A 25,537-nucleotide genomic window follows, 5' to 3' on the forward strand; every position below is an offset into this window, starting at 1 on the left:
CGCGTTCTGGCAAATTTAGCCACGAGATAATTTCCGTGAAAAACACGAAACTATCGGTCCGCCCTTATTTAATTGTCTCTATATGGAAATTTGAATTAGCAGCTAGAATGGTATGACCATGCTTGCGCAAGAGGTACTTAACAAACACACTCGATTATTTTATGCATTTTCTTCCCGCAGCTAATCAATCAAACTAATCGATTTCGCTTCGTTCCGTGTATTGTCGACGCTGAATGATTGAAATTATCACACTTCAGTGAACAAATGCATAATAAATCTGTTGAAAAAATTGAAATGTAATCCGGCTGTCACTCAGGTGCAGGAAAAACCACAAAGAAAGCTGCTGGAGGTTTCTACATGGGAGGGAAATATTGAGCTTCATTGACTCTTTCAGTTTCGTTGATTTCTCAAATCCGACGCGGTCGTGAGTTTCATAACATGCGAGATTTGTCAGGATATTCAGTGCAATTTTAGTTCACGTTACAGGCCAAATTCAGCTAATTCGAATCTAACTTGAGGCTTTCGTGTACTATGAGGTGCCAAGAGGAGGAAGTTTCCTATTTTTCACTTTTCTAGAAAAATGTATTCGTCATGAAAGTTTTTGCTCGTTCCAAAACGCTTGAATTGGTCTTCGCCGCTTCAATTTTCCGTTTCGTTACAGAAAAGTATCGAAAAATAGGTAAAAAAATTAACACACATGCGCACAACTTGCAAACCATATTTTGATATTTAAACATACGGAAACTTATGATTAAACCACCTTTGCCGCAGCACCGTATCGGGCAAATTAGGTGCTATTTCGACAACATAGTCATTTAATTTAAGTCTTGTTTACGGTTGCCATGAAAATGTGAATTAATTTTTGCGGCTTAGAAAAAAATTCAATTAAATGGTCTTCTTTTTCGATATTTCTCTGTAACAAATAGGCAAATTGGAACAGCGGGAGCTTATTCCGCCGTTTTAGAACAAGCAAAAACTTTCATAAAAAATACATTTTTCTCGTAAAATGAAAAATAAGAAACTTTCCTCTCTTGGCAACCCCATGTGGGGATATACGTAGTGTAGAATGAAAAGCTCTGGAGCGCAAATAGCCTGGAATGAATCAGCTTAAAAAAATTTTCACAATAAAAACTGTCCTTTGTCCTTTAATAACTAAGAGTTCGAGCACATATTTTCATGTTCCTTCATAAAATCTTCTGAAATATACAAGATAAGTATGTGTGTCTCTGACTCACTGTGGATATGTCTCTCTCTACAGGCCAAAGTTGTTTTCTGGTACTCCACCGTTCATGATTACTAATACAAACTCCTTGATCAATTTAGACACTTTTTGGTTTCTCAGGTTTATTGGCATTTTTGTTTCGCCTATCCAAGTTCATGGAGGAGAGACTGGAGTGAGTAGCTGAGATGGCATCAGCGTTAATCGATCTGAAAACTCCTCCTATCTCTGTAACGACGCGTTAAAGTAAACAATTTAAGCAACCACGAAGGAAACGTCGACCAATAAAATTATTCAAAATTGCTTTAAATTTTCCATCCCCCACTGGCAAGACGTGCGTTGCTGCTTGCCTTTTCTTTAAGCTTCACAATCCTGTGTTATTCTATTAGTAATAATCGAAAGATACCTTCAAACCATAAATTGATTGAATTAATGATTTACGACCTCATACTGCAGAAATTGATACTGATATGAGGAGTTTTATGGTCCAATAAAACCAGCTATAATAACGGTACCACTGCCAGCAAAAACACAAGCTCTAATCCACCATTGCTAATTTTCCTTTGGAAATTTACACTCTGCCATAAAGAGTGATGTTCTCGGAGGCGTCCAAACGACCTTTAACCACGTGTTTTATTATCCCATAAATAAAACCAAAGATCAGTATGTATGTGGTAAGAAAGCTGATAATTCTTATGCCCGGCACGAACATCCTTATCTCCTACAATCTCTGAAATAGTTCAAGCGTCTATTATCGTGAGGTTTATTAGGAAGTCGCCATTGTTTGATTTTCCTTGGTGGTTTTCTTGAAGCTGTCGGCTTCTGGTTTTGATTTGATCTCTCCTTCTTTGCAAGAAGAATAGAGTCATTATTTATAATGCAGACTTTATTAGCAGTAATTCAGTCTTGATTTCTATACAGGCGGTCATCAAGAAATCTAAAGTCACTTGCAAATGCCATGGGGTGTCCGGATCCTGCTCTCTCATCACCTGCTGGCAGCAGTTGGCCAATTTCAGGGAAATAGGTAAGAAAACAAAAAAAAACCATGCCCGTCTCTATATAAAGCCCAAACGCATCAGCCGTAGTTTTCTTCATCCAGAGACTTAAAAATCTATGGAGGTTTGGGCATTAAAAAATTACGTTTAAATTCGCTACACTGTATATACCCCGCCTACATCGTGCGTACAAGAACACACCTCAGGGGGTCAGTGAAGACTGTCAATGTCGTTTAAGTAGTTCTTTTCGCATGTAGAAATATGTAGTGATTCACATCAACATAAGGCCGACCAGACAAATTATAGGCCTCGCCATCAATGAACAAGAGATCGGTCTCGCTTGGGCGACTCTATTGATAAACGTCTGTTGGGGGGCCCCACACGGCGGGCTTGCTTTTCGCATGTTCTGCTGACAAAAACCCACACGGGCCGGTGACGTCCATGATTTATTCCCAGGTGCCAAAAATCGTGTGAGAATAATGGAGATTCCTATCTTGGGTGTGCAAAATTATTAATTTTTTTAGCCTCAAATCCCCACCGACTCAATAGTAAAAATTTCTATCCGTTTTCGAGATATTGAAATGCATTAATTAGAACATGAAATAATTTAAAGCAATTAAAACCAACAACTTGGTGGTCTCTGGCTCTGAAGTCGAATTGGTCAAATTGATCGTCCTGTATATGTGGACGTTTTGCGATTATACTGTGTGGTATAGGTTAATGCACCAATTTATCGTCGATTTTAAGATATTTGGTGCCAAGTGATATGACACATCTCAACCCATAAAGTGGGCGTCCTCGGGCGTTCCGATCCAACTTTTCAAATAAGACATCCTGTATATTGCTGCGTGTTTTGATACTACTGATGGTAGGATGTATTTCTACTAGAGATGTGCATGTAACAGCGATTCTCCGTTTTTGCGATATTTAAGGTCGGGTGGTTTAAATTTCCTGAAGCCACGAGCTTGGTGTTTCCTTACCCTGAAAGCGAATTTTTCAAATAGAACAACCTGCTTGAACGTGTTCTGATTCTGCTACATGTAGAGAGTACCAGTATTCCTACGATTGGTGTGTACACAACAATTGTTTTTCACTTTCGAGATCCTTCTTATCAAGTGATGTAAAATTCACGAAACTATAGATTTGGGGTGTCGAATTTTTTAAAAAGGGCACCCTGTATATTTGCACGTATTCTGATGCTGTGTGTAAGAAATTCCTCCTATAGGCGTGCCTTTACAAGTTTTTTCCGCTTTTTTAGAAAAGCAATGTTCTTTTCTCTGCTTTTTACCATATGGGCAACTGGACGCAGCCCGAAAAAAGATTTTTCGTACTTACGGACGATAAAATTGATTATCGCGATCTTGGAGTACCGGATTTAGTTAAGGGGTATGACTGGAATTCCAGGGAGTTCCGCAGTAATTTTAAGAAATTGTGGAGTAATCTGAAGTGCCAAGAAAAGAAATTTGCACTAAGTAATAAATCGTTACCGCGGAGCGACCCAAATTTTTGGAACTTATGATTTTTAAGTAAACCGACACGTTCCCTCACGTTCTAAGAATGACCTGAAGGGCATTATCAGACCTTCTATGCAACCTAAAACTGTAGAAACATTTGTGATAAGTGTGAAAATTTTACGAATAACCTGTAACCGACGCAATGACTATTATTTATCATAAATTACACTTTATTCCCTGTACTGTTTCAAGTTTTCTACAAACAGGAATTCGCGTGTTAACTAAAAATGGCGTCGTAAAGAGCCCGGTAATTCTAATAATTAAAAGCTATTAATTAAGCCACACCGTTTAATTCTGTCGGTTTTAACGTAAATAACGAGAAAGTTGATTCATTGCTCTATGGAAAACCCGCAATTACATTCCATGCTTTTCTGCGGTATTAAATTACATTGAATTTATAGCGCTCTCTTGACGCACGCCTATCAAAGCGATATAGCGCTGACAAGGCAATTTTAAATTTTTTCTGCCACTTTCCAATATTGACCTCACTGGACCAGAAGACCATTAGGCTACGCTACTTGCGCCTGAGAATTTGTATTTTAATGGTAAGAAAATCAGAAAACTTGCTCCCTCCGTTGACCCTCCCAACATTTCCATGCACCCATTGTAACACGGAAACAATTAACTTTTATTAAAAAAAGGTAACTTAAAACAGGGTTTTGATATACACACTCTTATCCACCTTCGGCCATTCAATGATAATCTCTCGAATGGTTGTGGGTGCCCCATAGGCAGAAAATTACAGGGTGTGAATATTTATGTCTGTCCATGTAGGATCGTTTAAAAAATCGTTCTTCGATAATCCCCCAGTATAATTATGTCATTATTATCCGATGCAATGGGACGAGCCGTGCATACATGATGGGCGGAGGTATGTTGAGTACAGTTCGTGTGCGGTGAGGAATATGGGAAATGGATGGATGGATATTGGTGTTTACGGGACCTTCGTGTGACGGAGGAAAATCGTGTAACTAATTGTAAAGTAGAAGAAAGTTCCCTCTCTTCCCAGATTGTCGATTAAGCCGATCTTAAAAAACAACGTATCACACTGAATTACTCAGAAATTCCAATGATTTTCTTTCAGCAGATTCCAGAATTGATGCTTGATAAAAAGTCACTTCGGGTTTCTCAGATATTCCAACAGCTTCCATAAATTTCAAGCCATAATATATATGATACCACCATAATTGTTGATACCGTAATACTGAGGAATTTATTACTTAGGTTTCTATTCATGAAACTTCAAGTTACTCAGCAACAAATTTCTGTAATTCGCACAGTCTTTAGTTAAAAAAAAAAACCTAACGGCTCTACTTCCCCCCAAAAGTGCCAGAAATTCCACGTTAGAGTGGGAGATTGGAGAAATGCAAAGGAGTTGCCATAATGTACGGTAAACAAGGAAAATCCTGTGTGGTCCAAAGGCAACGATGCAGAATAATTAGACGTAGGATTGTTTTTTCATAGTTTTGACAGACGACCAATCAGACACTAAGTCATGGCGGCGAAGAGGGAGGAAGTGACGTTGCCACGACCTCTTAGGCCGGTCCGACGCCAGAGATACGTGAGATTTAAGACATGCCACATAAAATGTGACGTAAACACGGCTTGAGGACCATTACGTCACAATTATTGGAGACAATTATGTCGCACATCAATTAAATTTGTCGCACCGAATATCGTCCGACAAAGCGACATTTGCCTGTAGCGTGACAGCACTTACTGTCAATTTCATTGCGTATGTCTGACGTAGGACCCACCGGATCTGACAACGTAGCGACGCGACTGCAGTGAAAAAGGGACCTTTTCAATGGAGTCCCGGCAATGCTACGTCCAGTTCCTCCAAGTCATTGGCATCGTGGCTCCAGATAGCACTTTATCAACCTCCAGCTTTAAGCCATTGAGGTATCTTATTTCAGCTGAACGATAATTAAAGTTCGTTCAACCACCTAATTGTTTGCATATAATACTGACATATAAAGTGGGACCTGCATGTGTGTCCGTAGAAGTTTACAGCCAGTTTGATTCTGTATATTAATCCCGGCGTGGGCGTTTTATACAAGTGCAAATGTTATTAATTGACCCATTGTTCCAGCCCTGATAATTTGAATTATGCTAATGAAATCTTGATTGAGTCCGGCATAATGCGACAGATCTTGACTGGGGTATCGAATCGGCTGGAGATTTCCCATTCAATTGTTGTTTATATGGTTTATTCAACGCGGTTGAGAAGACGCAGGCCTCGGGCGAGTATTTAATCAACCGAAAGAAAAAATCGAAATAAGCTTAACAGACTGGCACGTTCGAAGAAAATTAAGGCCCCTAACCATGAGTAATACTTTAAAAGAGAAATAGGTTTAACTGTAAAACGGGCAACGAAAATAACGATCTTTATCGTATCTATAAAGCCCTGCAGCCTGCGTTTATTGGACAACAGCAGGAATGCAAAAACCGATAATTTCAGCTATAAAGTTATTACGTTATTGTTGCAAAAGGACATTAGTGATCGCTTTGATCTCTAACGATTTTTCCTCAAAGTTCCAGCGAAGGAAATGAATGAGGGACAGAGACAGTCGATCAAGCCAGCAACATCTCTTAACTATTTGTTAATGGCCGGTTTATATCACCATTAAGGAACCATTCCGTAACTTTACAACGTTGTTATTGTTCGGAAAAATTTATCGACAATTTAGACCCGAGTTGCTGTTCAATAAAGTCACCTGTGATTGATGAGCCTTTCATATTTGTAGGCTTTAATAAAGGCCCATGGGCAACGCTAACACCTGATCGATTAGAAAGAAATTTTGGACGTGACTTCCTCTATTAATTCAATCACGTGATGGTTAAACATCTTCCTCCTCTGCAACGTCAAACATCGGACTTAAAGAGTGTTTGAAAACATAAACTTCTACAAATATTAAAGACTGTGCAAGCTGGTGATATATTTAAGAGCCTTTCATTCAAAGCCGCCCGACAAATATTTGAAATCCAAGTTTACGTGGTTAGTTATGTACACAGTTAAAATGCTAATATTCCTTATTAACGGGAAAAATAAATATCTTTCAGTATTAAATCCTCATATAGGGACCACCCTCTAGGCGGTAACAAAAGAGTGAAGTCCCTCAAGTGCCAACATTTGTTCGAAAAGACGGGGCATTTATAATTTCATATACACGAGCTGTAATAGTTGTTTACACACAATACTTGTACCACCTATTACGAGATTTATTGGAGTTCTCGTATATTATTAACTGAAGCCCACGCAAATGGTAACACTGTCTGTGTCAGGAAACCTACGACACTGCGTGGAAAATGCAATAAAGCTTGACGATTTTGTGGAATTTTTAAAAACTGTTTTCCTTCATTCCTGCATGTAAATAATAAAAAAAACTTTAAAAGTCGGAAGACATAACAACCGGAGATAGTAGGCGCGAAAACAAATGCATGCGTTAGGAACTCCTAACACACGTGTATGTTAGGAAAAACAAATGGCGGACATCAGTCCGAGTATATTACTCCGACTGACAAAATTGATATAAACCAATAAACTGCCATCGTGCATTGGTCAATTGGGCTAAATGCAGCAGACGCTCGATGATGCATATTGATTTTGAACTTTTTTTTAATTAGAAGAAAAATAATCTGCATTTTTAGTCTGCGAAAATCGGCGGTTAACATTTTCTTCCAATGCCTGCAGCCGTAATTTACGGAGAATTAAAATATGCGTGCATGGTACCTCTTTTCTTTCGATCCAATCTAAAGCTCAGCTCAAAACTTGTATAGCTCGCGCGTCAGTTACTACATTTCTAACTTCAATGGAAATATCTTCACCGTTCTCGTTGTCCATATCTTCCTCATTAGCATCGTTCGTCTGCTTATCTTCGTTCTATAAATTAATTTCACCATTTTCAAGAAATCAAAAACATCCAATGACGCCCTGATAAGAACATCGGCAATGGATCGCGTTGTTTCCTATTTACTCTTACGAGAACATCATCGTCATCTTGGTCATTTGTACAAAAAAGATTGTTCCGACAATTTTGAGTAGTTTGCAGGTTGACTGCATTTGAGGCCATAGGCAAATTTAAAACAGCTTCTCGTAATATTACCTGTTTCAAAGCCACAGATATGTTTCCAAGATTCTTTGGTAACTTGTAGAAGTAGCTTTGAAAGTCATCACTGCTTCTTCGGGTAGCGGTTAGAAAACATTTACTGAAATGGCATCTTCGTCCACTTCACTGCCTCGCGAAAATTGAAGGAAATTTCTATAATATTATGTGGGTTCCCTTTCAACTAGGTTCATATATATACGACCCACCGCTCGCTTTCGTTTCTGATATCTCATAAAACATGGGTATTTGATATCCCTCCATGAGCATCAAACCTCAGTTCCACCGTACCAAAAAAGGTTGTCCCAAAACAGTAAAATTCACTGCAAGAATACGCTCTCGACGTGGATACTTTTCGTTTCCTTTTGCAGACTTAGACCTGTATGATAACCCCAAATTGATTTTCAGGTGATTACCTGCGAGACAAATACGACGGAGCCACCGAAGTCCGCGTGAATCGTCGAGGTCGACTCCAGCTCAAAGACCCCCAAATCACCATTCCCACGGCCTACGATCTGGTCTATTTGGAGGACTCTCCCGACTACTGCGTTCGGAACGACGTAAAGGGCACCTTGGGCACACAGGGCCGACCCTGCAATCGCACAAGCCCGGATGTCGATGGATGCAACATATTATGCTGTGGGCGCGGTTACAACACTATCAAAGCAGTCGTAAAAGAAAGGTGTCAATGCAAATTTAAGTGGTGTTGCGAGGTGCAGTGCAAGACCTGCGTTAAGTCGTTGGACACGCACACTTGCAAATGATGCGAATATTGAATATGGATTTCGATTCTTAAGACTGATCTTCGCACTCGTGTGACAAAGAGTAATAAGTATGTTTTTGTGTATTATAGTGCAGCTGGTGATTTTGTACAATTTATTATTGGAATGAGATTTCAGTATTTTTTCACTTTAAGTGTAATCGATGAGCTTTATCGTTTTCATATAGAGTAGGTTTATACATATTATATTTCTTATTTAAATAAGCTGTAGAGTCTCTAGGAGATAATATGTATCTATAATAGGATGTAGGTAACCGCCAGGCAGGTATCAAACCACTTGTCGGAATGTTGGAATCGAAAATTTAAATGCGGGATTAATGTCAATTAATGAACGCTACGTCAGTGGTCGGTAATTAATAGACGATAATATAACTCATATCATCAAGAGATCGTAGGTAATTTATTACCAGCTTTTCAAGCGAACTTAATCATCAATTCTGTCAAAAGTTTTCAGACTCTGATAAAATGGAGTTTTATCTGCAATTTCTATACTCTGATGCATGGTTATTAAACTCCCCGCAGGTTAATGAAACTATAAACGACCAAACGCATCGTTTTGTTTGAATTTTCATGAGGGCCTGGGAAGTATTTATTTATTATTAAAATTTTATTTATATGTAAATTACAAAGTATTCTTTTAATTATGTACTTAATAATTAAAACCTATTACGAAGTGGCCACGTGCTTTCATTTTTGTTTGCGATATTCCCCTTCTCTGGAGGTCAGAAGCTTGATTTTTCAAATGAAAAACGTGCATTTTTTAACGTTTTCAATCAGGGCTACCGCAAAGCAGAGCTGGCCTTAGTAAATGTGGCGCCCAGAGCGAATTTTTAATTATCGTCCTCCTACTCGCGAGAAAAACCACCGTTTTTTCCTAGTGCGCCGCCAAACCAATCGAGAAGAAATAACTGTCGGCGCCACCTACCATCGCTCGTCATAAACATTTCGTGCTGCCATCTGAGTTTCAATTGATGCACTTCCTTCTACAATTCATGTATTATTCACGTCTCTCTCTGAACATATTTCTAAAACAAGGACGCACACATAATCTGTTCTTTTTATTGATATTTATGCGTCATCGAAGAATTTTTTTTTTTGACAATACTTATCCAAATCATATGCTTTATTGTCAAATGTTCTCCCTTGTATTTCTCGAAAGTAATGCTTTCTTTATTGGATTATTTTACCAATTCATCCATTTTTAATGGAGTTCTTGTTTATTTAAACATCGTCGAAGTTTATTTGTTGGACACTGTGGGAATTCTACGCGAACAGGATCAATTGATAGCAGGTGCGTTGGGCTTTGACGATTTCCAGTTGAAGTTGCTCACCACCTTTACAACCCTCCTCTTTCTCAATCTGTTGTTGCTGTTTGTGTCTTGGAAGTACTACGGGAAGGATATCTACGATCGTTTTATAAGCCTGTGTAAGTAGGTTTAGGTAGTCCCAAATTTTATTCCTAATTAGGCATTTGTAACTACGTTAGTAAATCAGTTTAATCAAGATGTTCAAGCTTTTTCAACTACATATTTAGACGATATACAGAATGATATATATAACCATAAAGATATAAAATTGTTTATTTCTTTATCTTCTCTAATTTATATGAATCAGCCTTTTCAAACAACTCTGTATTATATCAATCTATAATCCATCACATTGTTGAAGACAATATCACTACACATTTTTACAAATGGATAAGGAGCGGGATCAACAAGATTTAGAATAATTCTCAAAAAAAGCTTTTTGTTTACAAATTGAACTTTTACGCTTTCATATTTATCTCTTACTTTATAATCTTTGACTTCACTAGGAGTTCTACTGCGACAATAAATTAGATGTATTTTCACCTTGGGAAAAAAAGTTTTGTTTTCCAGCAAGCAACAAGGAAATTGAGGAATTAAAAAACAGCGTCTCAAAACTTAAACTACCCAAAGAGCACACCCCTCGAATCTAGATTTTAACAAAATGGCAGAAAAAATTTCGGAGAAAGTGAAAAATTTCTTCCAAAAAAAGAAAGCCGACACCAAATTTAGAAAAGCCGGGCCCGGCCATAAACTAACAGAATCCACGTCATCTAATACTGCAGCACCAAAGCCTAAAAAACCTGGATATATAGCACCTCAAAGAAACACCCCTTCTGATGTCACAAGGCAAGCTGCAGAAGCTGCTTTAGCTAGAATGTCTAGTCAAAAAAAGGATAGTGCTTTCAATACTTCGCTTGCTGCCATTCAGGCGAAAGTAGGTTTGATCATAACGTTTTTGAATTATGTTAGAAAAAATTTGTTTAGGTAAGGAGGGAACTAGAGGCCGAGAGGAATAATGCACAGCCCCTTGCTGAGGTTCCCATAGGTCCCAAGGAAACAGAACTTGAAGTTTCTGCACATTTGGCTGTTAAAGGTAGAGAAACTCCGTAAAATGAGTAAAGATAGTCCAAGAAAAATTGTTTTTAGGAGTGTATTTCAGATGCCCACTTGTTAGCGATGAAGTTCTAAACAAAGAAGATTGGAAGGTAAAAATTAAAGAGTTTCTCTTTGCCGCCTTGGAGGAAGAACGAGGTATAACTGCGTGCCTAATTCTATATTCGTGTAATTATAATCGAACAAAGGTAATTCACTGATTCTAGTGGACATTAATTCTCTTTTTATGTGCCCACTTTGGATTTATAGGTTCAAGACTGCGTCAATATTCTCTGTCGATACATCGACAACATCATCGGCAACCCCACGGAAACGAAATTCCACAGAATTAGATGTTACAACCCCACGTTCACAGATAAAGTGTTACCCGTGTTGGGAGCTAGCGAGTTTTTGTATGCTGCAGGATTCAGACAACAGAGAATGGAACATAATGGAGTTGAAGAGGATTTCTTGGTGTGGTCTGAGGAGAATGTCGGAAGTCTGGAGACTTTGGAGGTGACACATTAACAATAAGTCATATTTTGTTTAGTTTATGCTGGAAGTTTAGAGCTTTTAAAACGAAATTTATTGTACCAGAAAGCCTGTGGTACTAACATCGTTTATGTTTTTAATCAAGTCAGTGACGGAACTGGAATCTTACTCAAAAAGATATCTCTCAAACATTCAGAATATTTTACAAGCAATGTCTATGCTTTGTTAAAATCTTTTATAAAATTACAAATGTGCGAAGGTTTCAAAAACCCCCAGTAATAATCAAAACTTTAGAGTAAACAGATTTTTTTGTGTTTTCAGTTTCTCAGAGACGCCTTGAAGTCAGAAAATCGCGTGGATTTAGAGTTAGACAGGAATCTGCAAATTCTTTCGCCCGCGCAGGCGGCAGTACGACTCGAATTGCCTCAGGATTTCTATGCGATTTCTCCCGAGGAAATAAAGAAAGAGCAGCAATCCAAGTAAGCACGTGCGAGCCTTGACTTGGTGTAATAAATAATTGGATTGGTTGGCGACGTTTTTTCACAGAAAGTGGTTCTTTTACAGGATTTGAAGAGCTATAGTTTTTTTATTTTAGATCTGAAATGGCCGAAAAACAACTCCAGCTTAGGACTAAAGCTATGCGGGAAAAAGACGAATTGAGGGAGATTAGGAAGTATAAATTTTCTTTAATTAGGGTACGATTTCCGGATGGTTTATATTTACAGGTAAGTTTTCACCCTTCAAGTCTCGTATTAAATGTAAATAGAAAGGCGAATATTAAAGTACAACAAAGTTCTTAGTTATGGAGAAAAAATGACGTTATAATGATCTAAAATTTTAAATGCATTTTCACCTTTTTTTGCAAGGGCACATTCTCCGTATACGAGAAGTTAGCCGACGTGTTAGATTTTGTCAGAGACAATCTGGAACATGACGGTTTGCCCTTCATCTTAACCACCCCAACAGGCCAAAAATTCGAGGAAAAAGACTTTGAGTCCACTTTAGCAGAGCTGCGTCTCGTTCCCGCTACCATCCTCATATTCGAGTGGGATCCCGCCTTTAACGAGGAAATACAAGCATCTGGCAACATCACTTATTTAAAACCCAAAATTATGATCTTGATGCAAGAGTTGTAGATTTTATGAATAGGACATACATTTAGAGGGAACAGCTGTGGAAGCAGAAGCTTTTTTAGGTTGCTACACATCTTATAGAGTCGCGCTGTAATTTTTTAATCGTTGTTGTAATTAATAGTTTGAATTGTTTTGCAACCGCATGAGAAAAAAATGTGATAAATAGGGAGTCGATTTCATTTACTCTTAAAACGTATGTTCCCAAAATTGTAGGGACAAGTATATTATTAATACGATTGAATCGAAGTCTATTAATTTTATTTTATTACTGAATATTACACTTTATTCCGTCACTGTAATTAAACTGTTATAAATTGGAAAGCACATTTCGGCATTTTATTTAAACCATAAATAAGGAAAACTAAAATAATAATTTTACTTTGTGATAGAAACTTCTTGTACACATCGACAGTACACTGGTAGAAAGCACTTGTAAGTAAATTGGCCGGTTTATCAAATTTGATTTGCTGCTGACAATAGTGCAGTAGTTTTACAGTTAACAAGTTAGTGACAGAGGCCCTTTAGAGTCAACTTTGATATTAATAATTAAATATTATTTGGCGTAAAACGCGTTGTCAAATTATTTTTGGAATGATTAAACCCATGAATCTGCAATCAATCGGCAAACAAGTCCCTACAAACTAGCATTTAGCAATCTCTTAATTTTTAGTTATGCAAATTGAACTCGTTTTTCTTCCTGTGGTCGGCTGACTTAGCTGCCAGAAAGTAAAGTTTTGCATTAAGGTATTTACAAACGAATAACTGAACCCACAGTGGAAATTTCTGTGAATGTTAGCACGTTAATGCTGGGTTTCTACAACACATGAGAGTATTGCATAAACTCGACATAATACAACTCAGTGCGTTGTTCTTGTCTTGTCAAAATCCTCTTTAAGAAATTTTAAATTACGTTGTCATTAATTTTCAACTATTTGCCATTTGAATTGGCTCAGATCATGTGGATAAAGTCATTTAATGGATGAACCTGCATGCTGAAATATAAAGTGAGTTTATTTTCTGCTGGATCTTCATGATTTCAACATTACCATACATTTTACCTTACTCACCTCGCGTGCTGGGGTTTTACTTACACACTCACCTACTGCTTAGCGGAAACACCTAACAATCTTTGCCTTTGCTTCATTGGGCCTTCGACGGAGCCTTATAAGTGGGAGGAGTCTCAGGAGTCCACATTGCATCCATCATCGACCCTCCCACTTATGTCAAGTCTTCGAACCAACTAGTGAGTCAAGTATCGTCAACAGGAATGTAGAGAGGTTGTTGCCAATTTTTTTGGGGATTCACCTTTACTGCTTACTGGTGAACAGTTTATCAACAATGCGTATCTAGAACATATCCCATAGTCACCAGATAATATTCATAGATTTTACCTACATAAAGCACATAACATTTGTGCATATGCTTCATAATATGTAAGCTTTGTGTTGTACTAATATAAGGAGTCAAATCGCTAGTTTCCAGAAATTAAATTAATTTTAATTATCGCTACTTGTTACGAACTCCAAACGATTTTTTTCTTTTTTTTAACACCATTAACTCTGTAACGAGCATATATACTATTCATGGAAACGTTGAAATAAGAACAATCTTAGTTTCAAGATTTCCTTGGAATTTAATTTCAAAAGTTGTCAGTACTTTAACCTAGTGGCCTTTATTAGATATCTACTAATTCTCACTTCAAACGTTAAAATAGTAATGTATTGAATAAATAGACTGGGGCTCTATTCCATATAAATTTAAAAAAAACATCATTTAAAAATGACTAGATTAAAATTTACATCAAAACAAACTTGTCATGCGTTCCTGAGGTTGCTCTTTGGGAAACTACCTGTGAAAGTATTTTAACTTCCCCCCCAAAATGCCAAAACGTTTCAGAATCAACTGATGGGTGTTGCAGTTTTTTGGACATTTGAGTTTCTATTTGAACATTTATAAAATTCTATAATTTACATTAATTAATCAAAAGGAACATTAAACTTGAAAAATAAATTATCAAATTGGCACTGCAACAAACTTTCACCTTCACAAAGACACAGTAACCCCACAAACAGACACAAAAATGGCACTATTACTCTTAACATCTATAACTTACCCTGACACTTGCCTGCAAAGGAACTACTGAAGAAAACACTGTTTATCAAGAACTTTTTGTATTTGTCACTACACTATACAATATCGAACCATTCAGGCAATTCCATTATAAAGTAAATGAAAAGACCTGAATAAGCTATTCAGTACAGTCAACCAAAACTTAGCACTATCACATTACTCAGTTGTTCATACAAAACCACTAACTAATGAACAGTTCTTTCACATCCATTTTAAACTAGACATTTTCAGACGAAACTACCTCGGGAAACCACTATTTTACGTCGAATCAGAACAAAACTAATGAGAAAGAACTGCAAGCCACTTTTCCAAATTTTCACACCACTGATTTTTACATTTTTGTGTCTCCGCTGCTTGAACACTACATGAACATCTTACACATAATCAATTGGTTACAACAAATTAGCGCTGTTCTCCAATTTCCTGAAATCAAATGATAAAAGGTTTATAAATGGGATTAAATGATTCTTCACCCAAAAGATACAGAGCATAATGGGCCGAATAAATGGGCCTAAAAATAGATGTTTTAAAGTGGCTTTTCATGTAAATTAGGTATGTCATATTTCTTAAATAAATAGTAAATTGTCACCAAATAGGCACGTATATAAAAAAATAATAGCAATTTATGGACAACGCAACTGTTATGGGGAAATGTAATTTAACATTTTATAAAGAACTAAGCAGCAAAAAAGGCAAAGGGTGACAATAATAAGCAAATAAAAAGGCAATTACATAGGGCGAAACGTGAGTCTAGTGATATTTGTCCTTGCTACTTAATCAGGTATAAATAAAAAAATAAAAGAAAGACAAAGTCACTTGACCCCTGGGTAGACCAAAAAAAGAAAAATCCATCCCATGTTGCAACATCAATAAATCAAAATCCCATATGACTATACCTAAAACTCCAAATTGGACTTAATCTGTGTAAATAATGATAAAGTGCCAAATAACACAAAATAATAATTAGGCAGTACCCCCACGTACCACTACGATAATGAGATGGTCTTCCTTGATAGCTTCATCAGACAAATTAGGGCAGGATCTTTTCAGTAATTCTGTCGAAAACGGACAAGGAGGGAAGGAGTATAACACCCCAGTTGCCTCAGTTTCCTTATTCAAAAGCGAGATAACTCCTGCTGCCTCCTTTTGTTTCAAATAAGACACCAAATTTCGCAGAGGTCTGGTTTGAACCGAAGTGTCTTCGTTAGTTACAGAGGCAGTAGATCCAGCCAATCCCAGAAATATTGCATGGGAAGTGGCGCTCTGAATGCGTTTCTGCACATCTTCCAATTTAGGTTGATCTAACCTAAGCCTTTGAGTTATCCGCAACTGATGTTTTCCCTCCTCGTCCTTCATTAGGCTTTCCACAATGTCAGTATCACCTTCCATGAGGTGGAATTTAGCAGGGAAAAGGGAGTTTTTCAAAATCAAAGCCCCTTGCCATATTGTAATGCATTTTCTAGCAACCTCAGGTAAAGTTCGGCTAGACGCTAATAAACCTGCTCTTCGAGAACCGCTATCTGAATCAGAATCTGGAGAACGTCTTGGTGATCGGGAGCGAGATCTCGCAGCTCTTGAACCAGATCTCCTGTATTCAGGATCTCTGGTTCTTCCCCACTCATCAACTTCTCCTTCAGGGTATCTTCGTCTTTCGGGGTAGGGCAAAGGTCTTTCTCCTCTGTAACCATAACCAGCTCTATCATAGTCATACTCAGGGAAATCAGCCCTTCGGTAGTCATCAGCAGGGGCATCATAAGGATATGGGGGTTTGGGCTTATAAGGGGGTACAGGATTTACGTCAGAAAAATCAGTCCTTAAACGCCTATCTGGACCTCCCAATGGAAAACCTCGCATTTCTTTAACTGCTGCTTGAGCAGCATCGATGCTGTCATATAAAATATAGGCCTGATTGTCTCCTTTGGTATATTCAATTTTTTTAATTGCCCCAAATCTATCAAACTCCCTCTCAAGCTGTGGGATTGAGGTCCAAACTCCCAATCCTCCCACCCAAATTCTTGTAGTAGGAGTTGCTTTGCCATACCCAATTTTACACTGAAATTTACCAATATATTGCCCTGAAAGTTCTACTTTGGCTCTATGACCCATGTCTAAAGTACTGAATCGAACAAAAGCAAATGCATTTCCAGTCCCTGGAGGGGGGCGTTTAATGTCAATATCTTCTACAACTCCGTATCTCCCAAAAATTCTACGCAGTTCTTCTTCAGTTATATTAATCTCCAAATTTCCTGCAAACAAAGTTCTGGTGGCCAGAGGATCATCCTCAGGTTGAACATGATGCAAATAATTAGGAAACTTGTCTTTTTTACTCTCGTTTTTATCAAATTGGGGGCGTTGCATATGCTGCCTAGGTGGTCCATAGGCATGTGGATGAGGACCAGCCATGTGAGGAGGACCATGATGCATTGGAGGCCTAGCCATGTAAGGGTCATGAGGAAGGGGCATTACATCTCGCCTATAGTCACGATGCATAGGAGCACCAGGTGGAGGGCCATAAGCCCTATCATAGCGGTCTAAAGGCAAGCGGCGTTCTGGTGAACGAGAGTAATGATACCTGTCAAATTCTGGGGTAATAGACCTAGGTCTACCTCTGTAAGGGTCAGCACGAGGAACTTCGTAAACAGCTTCAACTAGAGCAACTTTGTCATAGATGATTATGCGAGGTTTGGCATGTTTAGCATCGCGGGCATCTTCAGAGCTGCGGAAGCAAACATAAGCAACACGTTCATCTACATCATGGGAAATTCTGATGGTTAGATCTCCATATTTCTTGTACTCTCTGTAGAGTGTGTCCTTAATGACTTCGTCACTGGCTTTGGGATGTAAAGCACTGACGCAGAGCACTTTGTAAGGGTAAGATCTTTCACTTGTGCGGGCATATTCCTCACGATGGGGGGACACGTACCTGCGAGGGCTGGGAGATCTGCCGCGGCTCCCCCGACGTCGCACGCGATCCGGGGTGACTCTTTCGTCAGAACTATCGTCGTAACGGCCCATACTAGACCTAGAGCGTTTGCTTCGTGGCGGTGTGTCCCTATCACTACTTCTTTTCATGCCAGTATTCGGTATGCTTACTGTAATACGGTCCTTCCCTTTGATCATACGCACCACTCAACACATCAATCAATTAACTGGGCACAGGCACAATGGATGACACGGCACTCCCTTCCTAAAAACACAATGCAAAGCACTGCGATTACGATGCGACATTATGCATTAAAAACTAATCAACAATTAACTATGAAGAAAACAACATACTTTACACCACACAGCACCAGATATACCGTCTTTTTAATAAGATTTGAAGCAAAATTTTACCACTTTGCCAACGCATAAACGTCTTCTCCATTCTCTTTCACAAAATGGCGGAGCCAATGCTGGCAACCGTTCAAACTCAAAATTTCCTATATGAAGATCGAAATATCCCTATAATAACCTAACTTTTCTGTAGAAAATTCCCTACGTCGATTATTTCTATACTGATGTTTCTCTATTCAGATATAATTTTGCCGTGCATGATATTGCTTGAAATATTGTTGTTGCTTTACAATTAGCACTATGGTAAAAAAAATAGGCAGTTTAGTTCTTTTCAGAATGAATTATATTCTTATGCCATGTATCCAAGTGGTCGCTAATTGAAGTGTATTTCTTAAAAATCTTCTACAATTATTTGTATGCAGAGAGACGATTGTTTTTCTTTTCAAAGTCTTGACGATTTTCTTGTTCGCTTAAAATAATGATAAATTTTTCCCGCAAGTAAAGATCTCTCCAGTCCCGATTCGTGATTGAAAACATTGACGAATTTGTTATCAGCTGTTATTTCCCTCATTTGTTAATATATTTTTTTACTATTATGTTTCAAGTCCTAAACTATGAATTGGCAATGTTGGAAGTTGTCATAGCGAGGATAATTAATATTCATAATTGTTCGTTGATTTCTGCTATCAAGAAGGTGTAATACATCCAGAATTAAAAATTATGATTCCAAATAATTGTTTTAGTTTTATTGAGTACGGATAATGTATAAAAATATAATAATGGCAAAAAAAGCAGAGGGATTGACGGAAATGCGCTGTTGCCAAAAGATCATGGTTTTAAAGAAATAACAATACAATTTTCTTAACCTCACTTTTTGAGCCCCAAAAAAAGGATAAATTTGAACAACCCTATCATTGTTATTACCACTCTTTTATACGTTACCTAAAACCTAAACCTAAACATTCTATTTGAACTCTTAGTTAAAGATAAGGTAAGAAGATTAACGCTCTACTCATATTTCAGTTTTAAATGAAATGTCTCGACTTCACAGGTTGGAATTACGTTAGTGTAATTGAGCCTCCATCAAACATTTTCTCTTACCCAGCTATGTCTATTGTAAAAAGAGTTCAGGTAGGTTTGTCACAAGGTTAACATATTTTTATATTAAAAAACGAGATAAATAAGTGTTTAAATTATTTGTTAGACAAAGATTGGCTCCGTTTGGCAGAAGTAATATCCGGTTAAAAATTGTGCAACTATTTAAAATTTACAGCAAAAGTGATATCAGTTTAACCATTAACCATCGCATGTCAGCAATTAATGTGTACACCCTCCCTTTTTAAATGGGTGAATCAGTACAGTACAAATGGGTTATTCAAAATATAAATTGTCCCATGGAGTTGCAACTTCAAATCAGTTTTAATGCTGTCAAGCAGGGCCATTAATGTTTATATTAATTGTTTTTCTGTTGGATATATCCGGACATTTTTGAAATTTCTGTTCAAACTCCTTTGAATTTCCAAAAAACATAAATGTGTCTGGAAAATCCAAACTTATGGAAACTTTAAATAATAACGCCATGTATTGGTCCAATTTTAACTTTATAAGTGTAATTTCAGCAATGGGCGACTTTTGCGAGAGTGTGGCACATTTATGATGCTACATGGCAAAATCCTTTTGACTCTGCAGAAATCATTAAACGACATTTAATGGGGCTCTATAAACCCATATATCACCCAATGAGTAAGCTTATTTTATATACCTTTTTCCAAGTGGCAGATCACTACCGATTTTTTGTACACCAATATAATTCGGAAATGCCTTTAAATAAGCCCAAATATTTAATATCGCGGCAATATCGCAAGTGTGTGCACCAGAAACCTCAGTGATCTGCCACTCGCTTTTTTCTATTTATGGAATTATTTCGGAAATAATTCCTATAATTCTGAGAATTCTAATAATAATCTAACACAATTCAAAGTCTACAAAATTTGCATCAAGCAAAGTATCTTAAATTGCTCTCAGGAAACAAGATGTTAGCATCAGTACTCAAAATAATGGCATACCCTTTTAAGTACATCTGGCTAACAAAAGCTTACTTTTTTTTTCAATTCACTCTTCCATTAATGTTTTATAAATAATTCGTACATTATATTATTGATGGTTAAGTGCCTTTTGCCTCTTTGACAAAAAAATATCTCAGGCTGCCACGGCTCCTTAGTTTATTTACTGACTTACCGAATTTTTATATCTCTAACAGACGATTGCGGTGACCATGTAATAGTAATAAACACTTCGGAAATTGCACTGCCAGGCGATGAATGGAAGAGAAGGGTTTACTTTCATCATACAGGCTATCCCGGTGGAGCCAGCTGGACTTTAGCTTGGGAATTGCACAAAAAAGATCCAACAATGGTATAATCCCACCTTTAATTATTCCCACTTGCATCATTGATGGTATTTTAGATCATGAAAAAGGCGGTATACAACAATATGAAGGGAAATCTACAAAGAAGGTACACAATGCAAAGGCTACACCTCTTTCCTGATGGCAACGTGCCTGCAGATTTGTTGGAGAATATTTCAAATCAAATTAGACAGCTGAGGCCAGTACCACAAAGACTGGACCATTACGATGAGGAAGTTGTAAAAAAATGCCCAAAGATTATCGATTATCCCAAAGATTATGTTATCAGATAGTAAAGGGTGTAAATTTGATTATATAAATATAGTAGAAGGAATTAACTTTTAAATATAAAAAGAAAAACATAATAAACCCAATAATAAACAATGTAATTCACAGTCTTAAAACTTGCGATTTAAAAACCACGTTTCGGCTCATCATTCTTAATACAATCTGCAAAATGTTATTGCTTAAATCACATATCAAATCCTAAAGTTCGATGCTTAAATCCTTCGCCACCATATAAGCAGAAACATGCATCATATATTGCCTATTGGCTTTAAAATTGTCAATGGCCTTTTGCCTTGTGTGTTCCCAGGCATACAAATCCCTATACAGAGGCCTGAGGAACTTCATACGCCCCATTACATTGATCCAGTTGATCACAGCCTCCACCTTCTCCTCCCAGCGCGCCATGATGCATATACGTAACCATCTGAATTTAATTTCTGCATTTTTTACATTGTCAAAGTCGAAAATTTTATTCAAATATTGAAGTTTTGTTATTGATTGAGCAGGGTTCTCTGAGAGTCTCTGCAATATGTAAATTTTCTGGTATGTGGATAATTTCTCTTTATCTTCCACGGTGATTGGGGCTGCATCTACTCCATTCCACTCCAAATACTTGTGTATTATTTCGTCACAAACTACTGCTAAAGATATGTCGTACTTTGGTATCACTCGAGGCATTCCTGGGCTGTATAACCACGTTTGCCAATCTATGGTGTTAATTATGTTCATTCCAGAAAAGTACTTTTGAAAGTATGCTTTAAATGTGCCAGAATCAATAGATTGGTATTTGTACTCCTCAAAATACGCTCGCATAAAGGGTTCCATTTTAGCTGAAGAAAATACTAATAGCATACACAATTATGAACTATTAATAGAAGTACCTGGACCCCCAACAATATTTTCCAAATACCTCAAAAACGTTTGTCCTTTTTCGTATGGAACAATGGAAAAGGCATCATCTGGGTGGACTCCATTGAGATCGACCACCAGCTGAGTTAAAGGATTAGTATCGCCCATTAATTTAACCTAAGGTTTAAGCAATGAGGTAATGAGAGCTAGAGAGAAACGCTATACATACAGTTTCGTATAATTCACCAACATGTGTGTATGCGTCGAAATCTTGGCTTTGACGGGATTCCAGCCTGCCTTTAATTTTTCTTTCAATGAAAACAGTAAAGCCTTCGTTGAGCCAAAAGTGCTCGTAATTCCTGTTAGTGACCAAATTCCCGGTCCAACTATGCGCTATTTCGTGAGCGATAACGTTAGCTAAGCTCCGATCTCCGGCCTAATATTAACAAAATAGTCCTTGTAAAGGTTTAAACTTGGGATTTGAGAATTGATTAGTAAATTCAAGTTGAAATTATACCAGTAAAGTCGGCGTGACGAAGGTCAGACAAGGATTTTCCATGCCTCCATACGGAAAACTGGGTGGTAATACTAGTAGATCGTAAATGCCCCAGACGTAAGGCCCGCATAAATCCTCTGCAACTTTCAGTTGGTGCTCCGTGTCGGCAAATTCATACGCACATTCTTCAATCATTTCTTTTTCACACCTTAAAGTGATAAAGTGATATTTCAACTTAAATAAAAAAAACCATTTAATGGAGAGATGAAAGTGGATAAAAATTGAGAGTTGTGAGCTTTTTCGTTGGTTACGAAACATTTTAATAAACGGCTTTACCCAAGGAATCTTCAAACACGATTTTGTCATTCCAAAGAATTTGAAATATAGTGACCAGAATAAGATTCAATGGAAAATTATTGTTAACGTTCACGTTATTTAACTGTTATATTTTTCCGATCGAGAACGCTTTATACATATTTGCAGATTGCAAGAAATGTTTCTGTTTATCAAAATTCAACCTAGTTAAACGTTATATTTCGTTAACAGAAAGTGAAATGAATACTTGCCATACATGTGATCGCGGACCAATTTGTCGGGATTCCAATACACCTACAGCAATGGCAATCAGATATGAAGACATTGGCACAATCTGCACAAAATGAGACAACTTTCCACCGTTTAGCTCCTTAGTACCGTCTCGAATTGCAGACATTAAAACTGTAAATTCTTGAGGGGCTGAAATCTGGAATATATATTGATAAATATTTTTTTTAAACATTAAAATTTTTGCTTCTACAATTATATGTTTTATTACATGGTTTAACTATATATGTAAAAGTAATAAATCTTCCTATTAAGGATTATTTGATATTTCAAACCGTATCAAATCAGTTATATACACTTTGTTTATAATCCATCTAAAATTATTGCTTCAATTTAACTTACTGTTGCTGTGTAGGGAGCTTTAACACCAGGAGTGTCTTGACAAGGTATGACTGACCTGGCATGAGTTGGCTATATGCAGAAATAATAATTTAACTTATGGTTTGATCAAACATACATTAATCTGAACACCCTACCTGAAACTGACTAAACACAAATGGATGTTCCTTTCCTGCAGTGCATTTTGCAGGGATCCACTGAAGACCAGAAGCTAGAGGACTGGTTTCATAATTAATACCGATTTTATAACTGTAATCACATAATTTGTCAATCACCAAAAAGCAAAACTTAACAACAAAACCTACTAGGCCTTTTCATCTTCTGGAAGTTGAATGGTTAATTTTGAGCCATACTTAGCAACAAGTTCTCCAACTTTGAAATTAAGTTTCTCTTTGCTATCTACATCATAGACACTGGAAATGTTCAGATATAGGGTGTCTAAAATCTTAAAGGAACAGTATTTGAATAACCAAAAAGTAGGATCAAACACTTATAATATTAACTCACAACTTCTTTAATTGATTTATCAACTTTTTCAACTGTGAGCTCAGTGGTTCCAGAAAATATCTTCCTGTCAAAGTTCACACTTAGGTTCAGGGCAATATTTGTTACTCTAGCAAGCTCTAGAATTCGTAAATTAATGTAAGTAAATCAATAACATCAAATCTTAAATTGTCACAGGACAAAATGTGATAATTACGTGCAATGTTATAGACCAAAAAACTCTTTTTTAAAGCATTTTTAGACCCTGAAATGTTCAATAGCTCAATTAATGAACAAATCATCATCTCACAATGTTATAAACCAAATTAAACTCACCTGGTCTTGAAAAGGAGCTGGGATCCAAAGGACTAAGACCTGACTTCCTCATAGTGCTTGAAAGTGAAACAGACAGGTTTTGAATTCAGTTAATTACTAGGTAAGAAATATGTTATCTAAGTATTAGAACAGACACTTAAAATTGATATGAGTGTCTGTTAAGTGATAAAACACATAAACATAGTTTTGTGATAAGAAAATTTGAACTGATTGAGTGAAACTAGCTTGAAATCATTGTGTTTGTTATTGAATAAATGACTGCTAAGTGCAAACTCCAACACTATATCTTACAGAAGAGACCAACTTAATTTGCTTAAGTTACACATATGTTGAACTCTGTCAAACTTTTTTACCTGCTCAGAGAATGGGACTTCTCAAATAGGAAATAAGATACAGGGTGTGACAAATATTAAGAATGCAGTCTGCTGATTGGTTTTTTGTTGTTTCAGACTTTATAATATTATATCAAAATAAATTTTATACCTTAATGTTTACCTTTTCCCTTCTAGATATATATTCAGGTAATTAGATTTTGAAATATTAATTATTTCTCTACTCTATGGTATGATTTTCAATATTTTTTAGTGTATCTTTATGATTTGGACACACTGTATATCAACTGAAGGTATACTCTGTCCTAAGTAGGAACTGTCAATCATTTAATATACAATCATAAAAGCCTCTTTTATATTAGAGAGTAGCTAAATTGATGTCTCTTTTAAACTAAGTTCCATTTGCCATATAGCATTAATTCCAGTATTGTGATAGTTAGACTATGATACCTACTTGTTTGAGGAATATCCGAATTCATCACTAGGAAATGCAAATTCAATTAATAAAAACACTTGTGCTAAATACATTAGAATCATAGCGTAAATTGATAATACATTAGTGTTGATGAGCTGCTATAGTGGTTATGGAGGCTGCGACTCGAAATAAATTTCAGAGATAAGGGAGGTTGAAAGTTGTAGTTTATCAACTATTCAGAGAAGTTCTTACTGAGCATTATAGATAACTAATAAAATGCGTTATTAGTGTTTGTACCTACCTTATGAAGTTCCTGTTTAAATTACAAGTTTTAGACTGGCGGGCTGGATTGTGACTGAAGAAAGAAAAAATAATTTATTTCACTATAAAAAGGAAAGATTTTCAAAATTTGTTGAAGTAACCAAATTTAAAATTACAATCAGCTGATAATAATGATAAATGTCATAGTGAAAACATTTAATGCTACGTTGCCCGTTCATTCTAAAATTAGCAATCCTCTTGAAATTTCAATTAGGAGGGAATAATTAAGTAGCCAGTTAAAGAACATTACGAGGAATGCATTTTATTATCAGATACGAGAATACAAAACATTAAATTAAGGAAATGTGTAAAAGATTCCTTTTTACCTTCTTAAAATACTCGTAATGCACATTGTTCTGCATGTTACAATAGTTGAGAATATTTGATTTAATATATGCATAATTTGAGGATATCCAAGGATGATAATATTTTAAATGAATTATTGTGGAGAATTAAAAAAAAAATATATTATTATGATAATTAAAATTACAGACGTAACCTCCAAATGAAGTTTCCACAGAAGTACAAAATTGGCAACGTGCCGTGCATGACTGCCACATTTAAGACCTATTCAAATTTTCAAGTATAAATAACTCGTGTAAAATTTTCAAATAACAATTTTC

At 36.7% G+C, this 25,537-nt stretch overlaps 5 protein-coding genes across 8 annotated transcripts in view; 3 read left to right on the forward strand and 2 right to left on the reverse strand.

Moving 5' to 3' along the window:
- Window positions 1–8,821, forward strand: part of LOC136341541 (protein Wnt-5b-like) — a 38,079-nt gene extending 29,258 nt beyond the window's left edge. The window contains exons 6-7 of the mRNA XM_066286656.1: window positions 2,141–2,243; window positions 8,243–8,821. Coding sequence (XP_066142753.1) covers window positions 2,141–2,243; window positions 8,243–8,598 — 459 coding nt within the window. The 3' untranslated portion in view covers window positions 8,599–8,821. The remainder of the gene's footprint in view (window positions 1–2,140; window positions 2,244–8,242) is intronic.
- Window positions 8,822–9,718: 897 nt separating this feature from the next.
- On the forward strand, window positions 9,719–12,965 carry Gint3 (GDI interacting protein 3). The gene is made up of 8 exons (XM_066286725.1): window positions 9,719–10,041; window positions 10,493–10,856; window positions 10,907–11,015; window positions 11,069–11,223; window positions 11,285–11,530; window positions 11,828–11,985; window positions 12,102–12,231; window positions 12,373–12,965. Exons 2-8 carry the CDS (start codon window positions 10,584–10,586, stop codon window positions 12,640–12,642), a joined length of 1,341 nt encoding a protein of 446 aa, XP_066142822.1. The 5' UTR covers window positions 9,719–10,041; window positions 10,493–10,583; the 3' UTR covers window positions 12,643–12,965.
- Window positions 12,966–14,793: 1,828 nt separating this feature from the next.
- nito (RNA-binding protein spenito) lies at window positions 14,794–18,185 on the reverse strand. Its single transcript, XM_066286716.1, has 2 exons — window positions 18,046–18,185; window positions 14,794–17,956 (listed from the first exon to the last, which is right to left on the reverse strand). Exon 2 carries the CDS (start codon window positions 17,887–17,889, stop codon window positions 15,733–15,735), a length of 2,157 nt encoding a protein of 718 aa, XP_066142813.1. The 5' UTR covers window positions 17,890–17,956; window positions 18,046–18,185; the 3' UTR covers window positions 14,794–15,732.
- Window positions 18,186–18,806: 621 nt separating this feature from the next.
- On the forward strand, window positions 18,807–20,856 carry mRpL13 (mitochondrial ribosomal protein L13). Its single transcript, XM_066286729.1, has 5 exons — window positions 18,807–19,036; window positions 19,097–19,176; window positions 19,665–19,788; window positions 20,306–20,460; window positions 20,512–20,856. The coding sequence occupies exons 2-5, from the start codon at window positions 19,153–19,155 to the stop codon at window positions 20,743–20,745; spliced, it is 537 nt and encodes a 178-aa protein (XP_066142826.1). The 5' UTR covers window positions 18,807–19,036; window positions 19,097–19,152; the 3' UTR covers window positions 20,746–20,856.
- LOC136341585 (leukotriene A-4 hydrolase) overlaps window positions 20,820–25,537 on the reverse strand; it is a 289,106-nt gene continuing 284,388 nt past the window's right edge. The window contains exons 1-12 of one of the 4 annotated variants that reach the window (XM_066286720.1): window positions 25,414–25,478; window positions 24,895–24,948; window positions 23,847–23,902; window positions 23,535–23,650; window positions 23,333–23,472; window positions 23,165–23,276; window positions 23,031–23,099; window positions 22,652–22,827; window positions 22,107–22,293; window positions 21,819–22,025; window positions 21,622–21,766; window positions 20,820–21,570 (exon numbers count right to left, since the gene is read on the reverse strand). In XM_066286720.1, coding sequence (XP_066142817.1) covers window positions 20,939–21,570; window positions 21,622–21,766; window positions 21,819–22,025; window positions 22,107–22,293; window positions 22,652–22,827; window positions 23,031–23,099; window positions 23,165–23,276; window positions 23,333–23,472; window positions 23,535–23,650; window positions 23,847–23,902; window positions 24,895–24,948; window positions 25,414–25,463 — 1,944 coding nt within the window. In that variant the 5' untranslated portion in view covers window positions 25,464–25,478 and the 3' untranslated portion in view covers window positions 20,820–20,938. Of the gene's footprint in view, window positions 21,571–21,621; window positions 21,767–21,818; window positions 22,026–22,106; window positions 22,294–22,651; window positions 22,828–23,030; window positions 23,100–23,164; window positions 23,277–23,332; window positions 23,473–23,534; window positions 23,651–23,846; window positions 23,903–24,632; window positions 24,762–24,894; window positions 24,949–25,240; window positions 25,364–25,413; window positions 25,479–25,537 lie in introns of those variants that run through there. The other 3 variants (XM_066286718.1, XM_066286717.1, XM_066286721.1) reach the window with 3 other exon arrangements.

This window comes from Euwallacea fornicatus, chromosome 10 (assembly GCF_040115645.1).
Source record: "Euwallacea fornicatus isolate EFF26 chromosome 10, ASM4011564v1, whole genome shotgun sequence".
In the NCBI taxonomy this organism is placed as follows: Eukaryota; Metazoa; Arthropoda; class Insecta; order Coleoptera; family Curculionidae; genus Euwallacea; species Euwallacea fornicatus.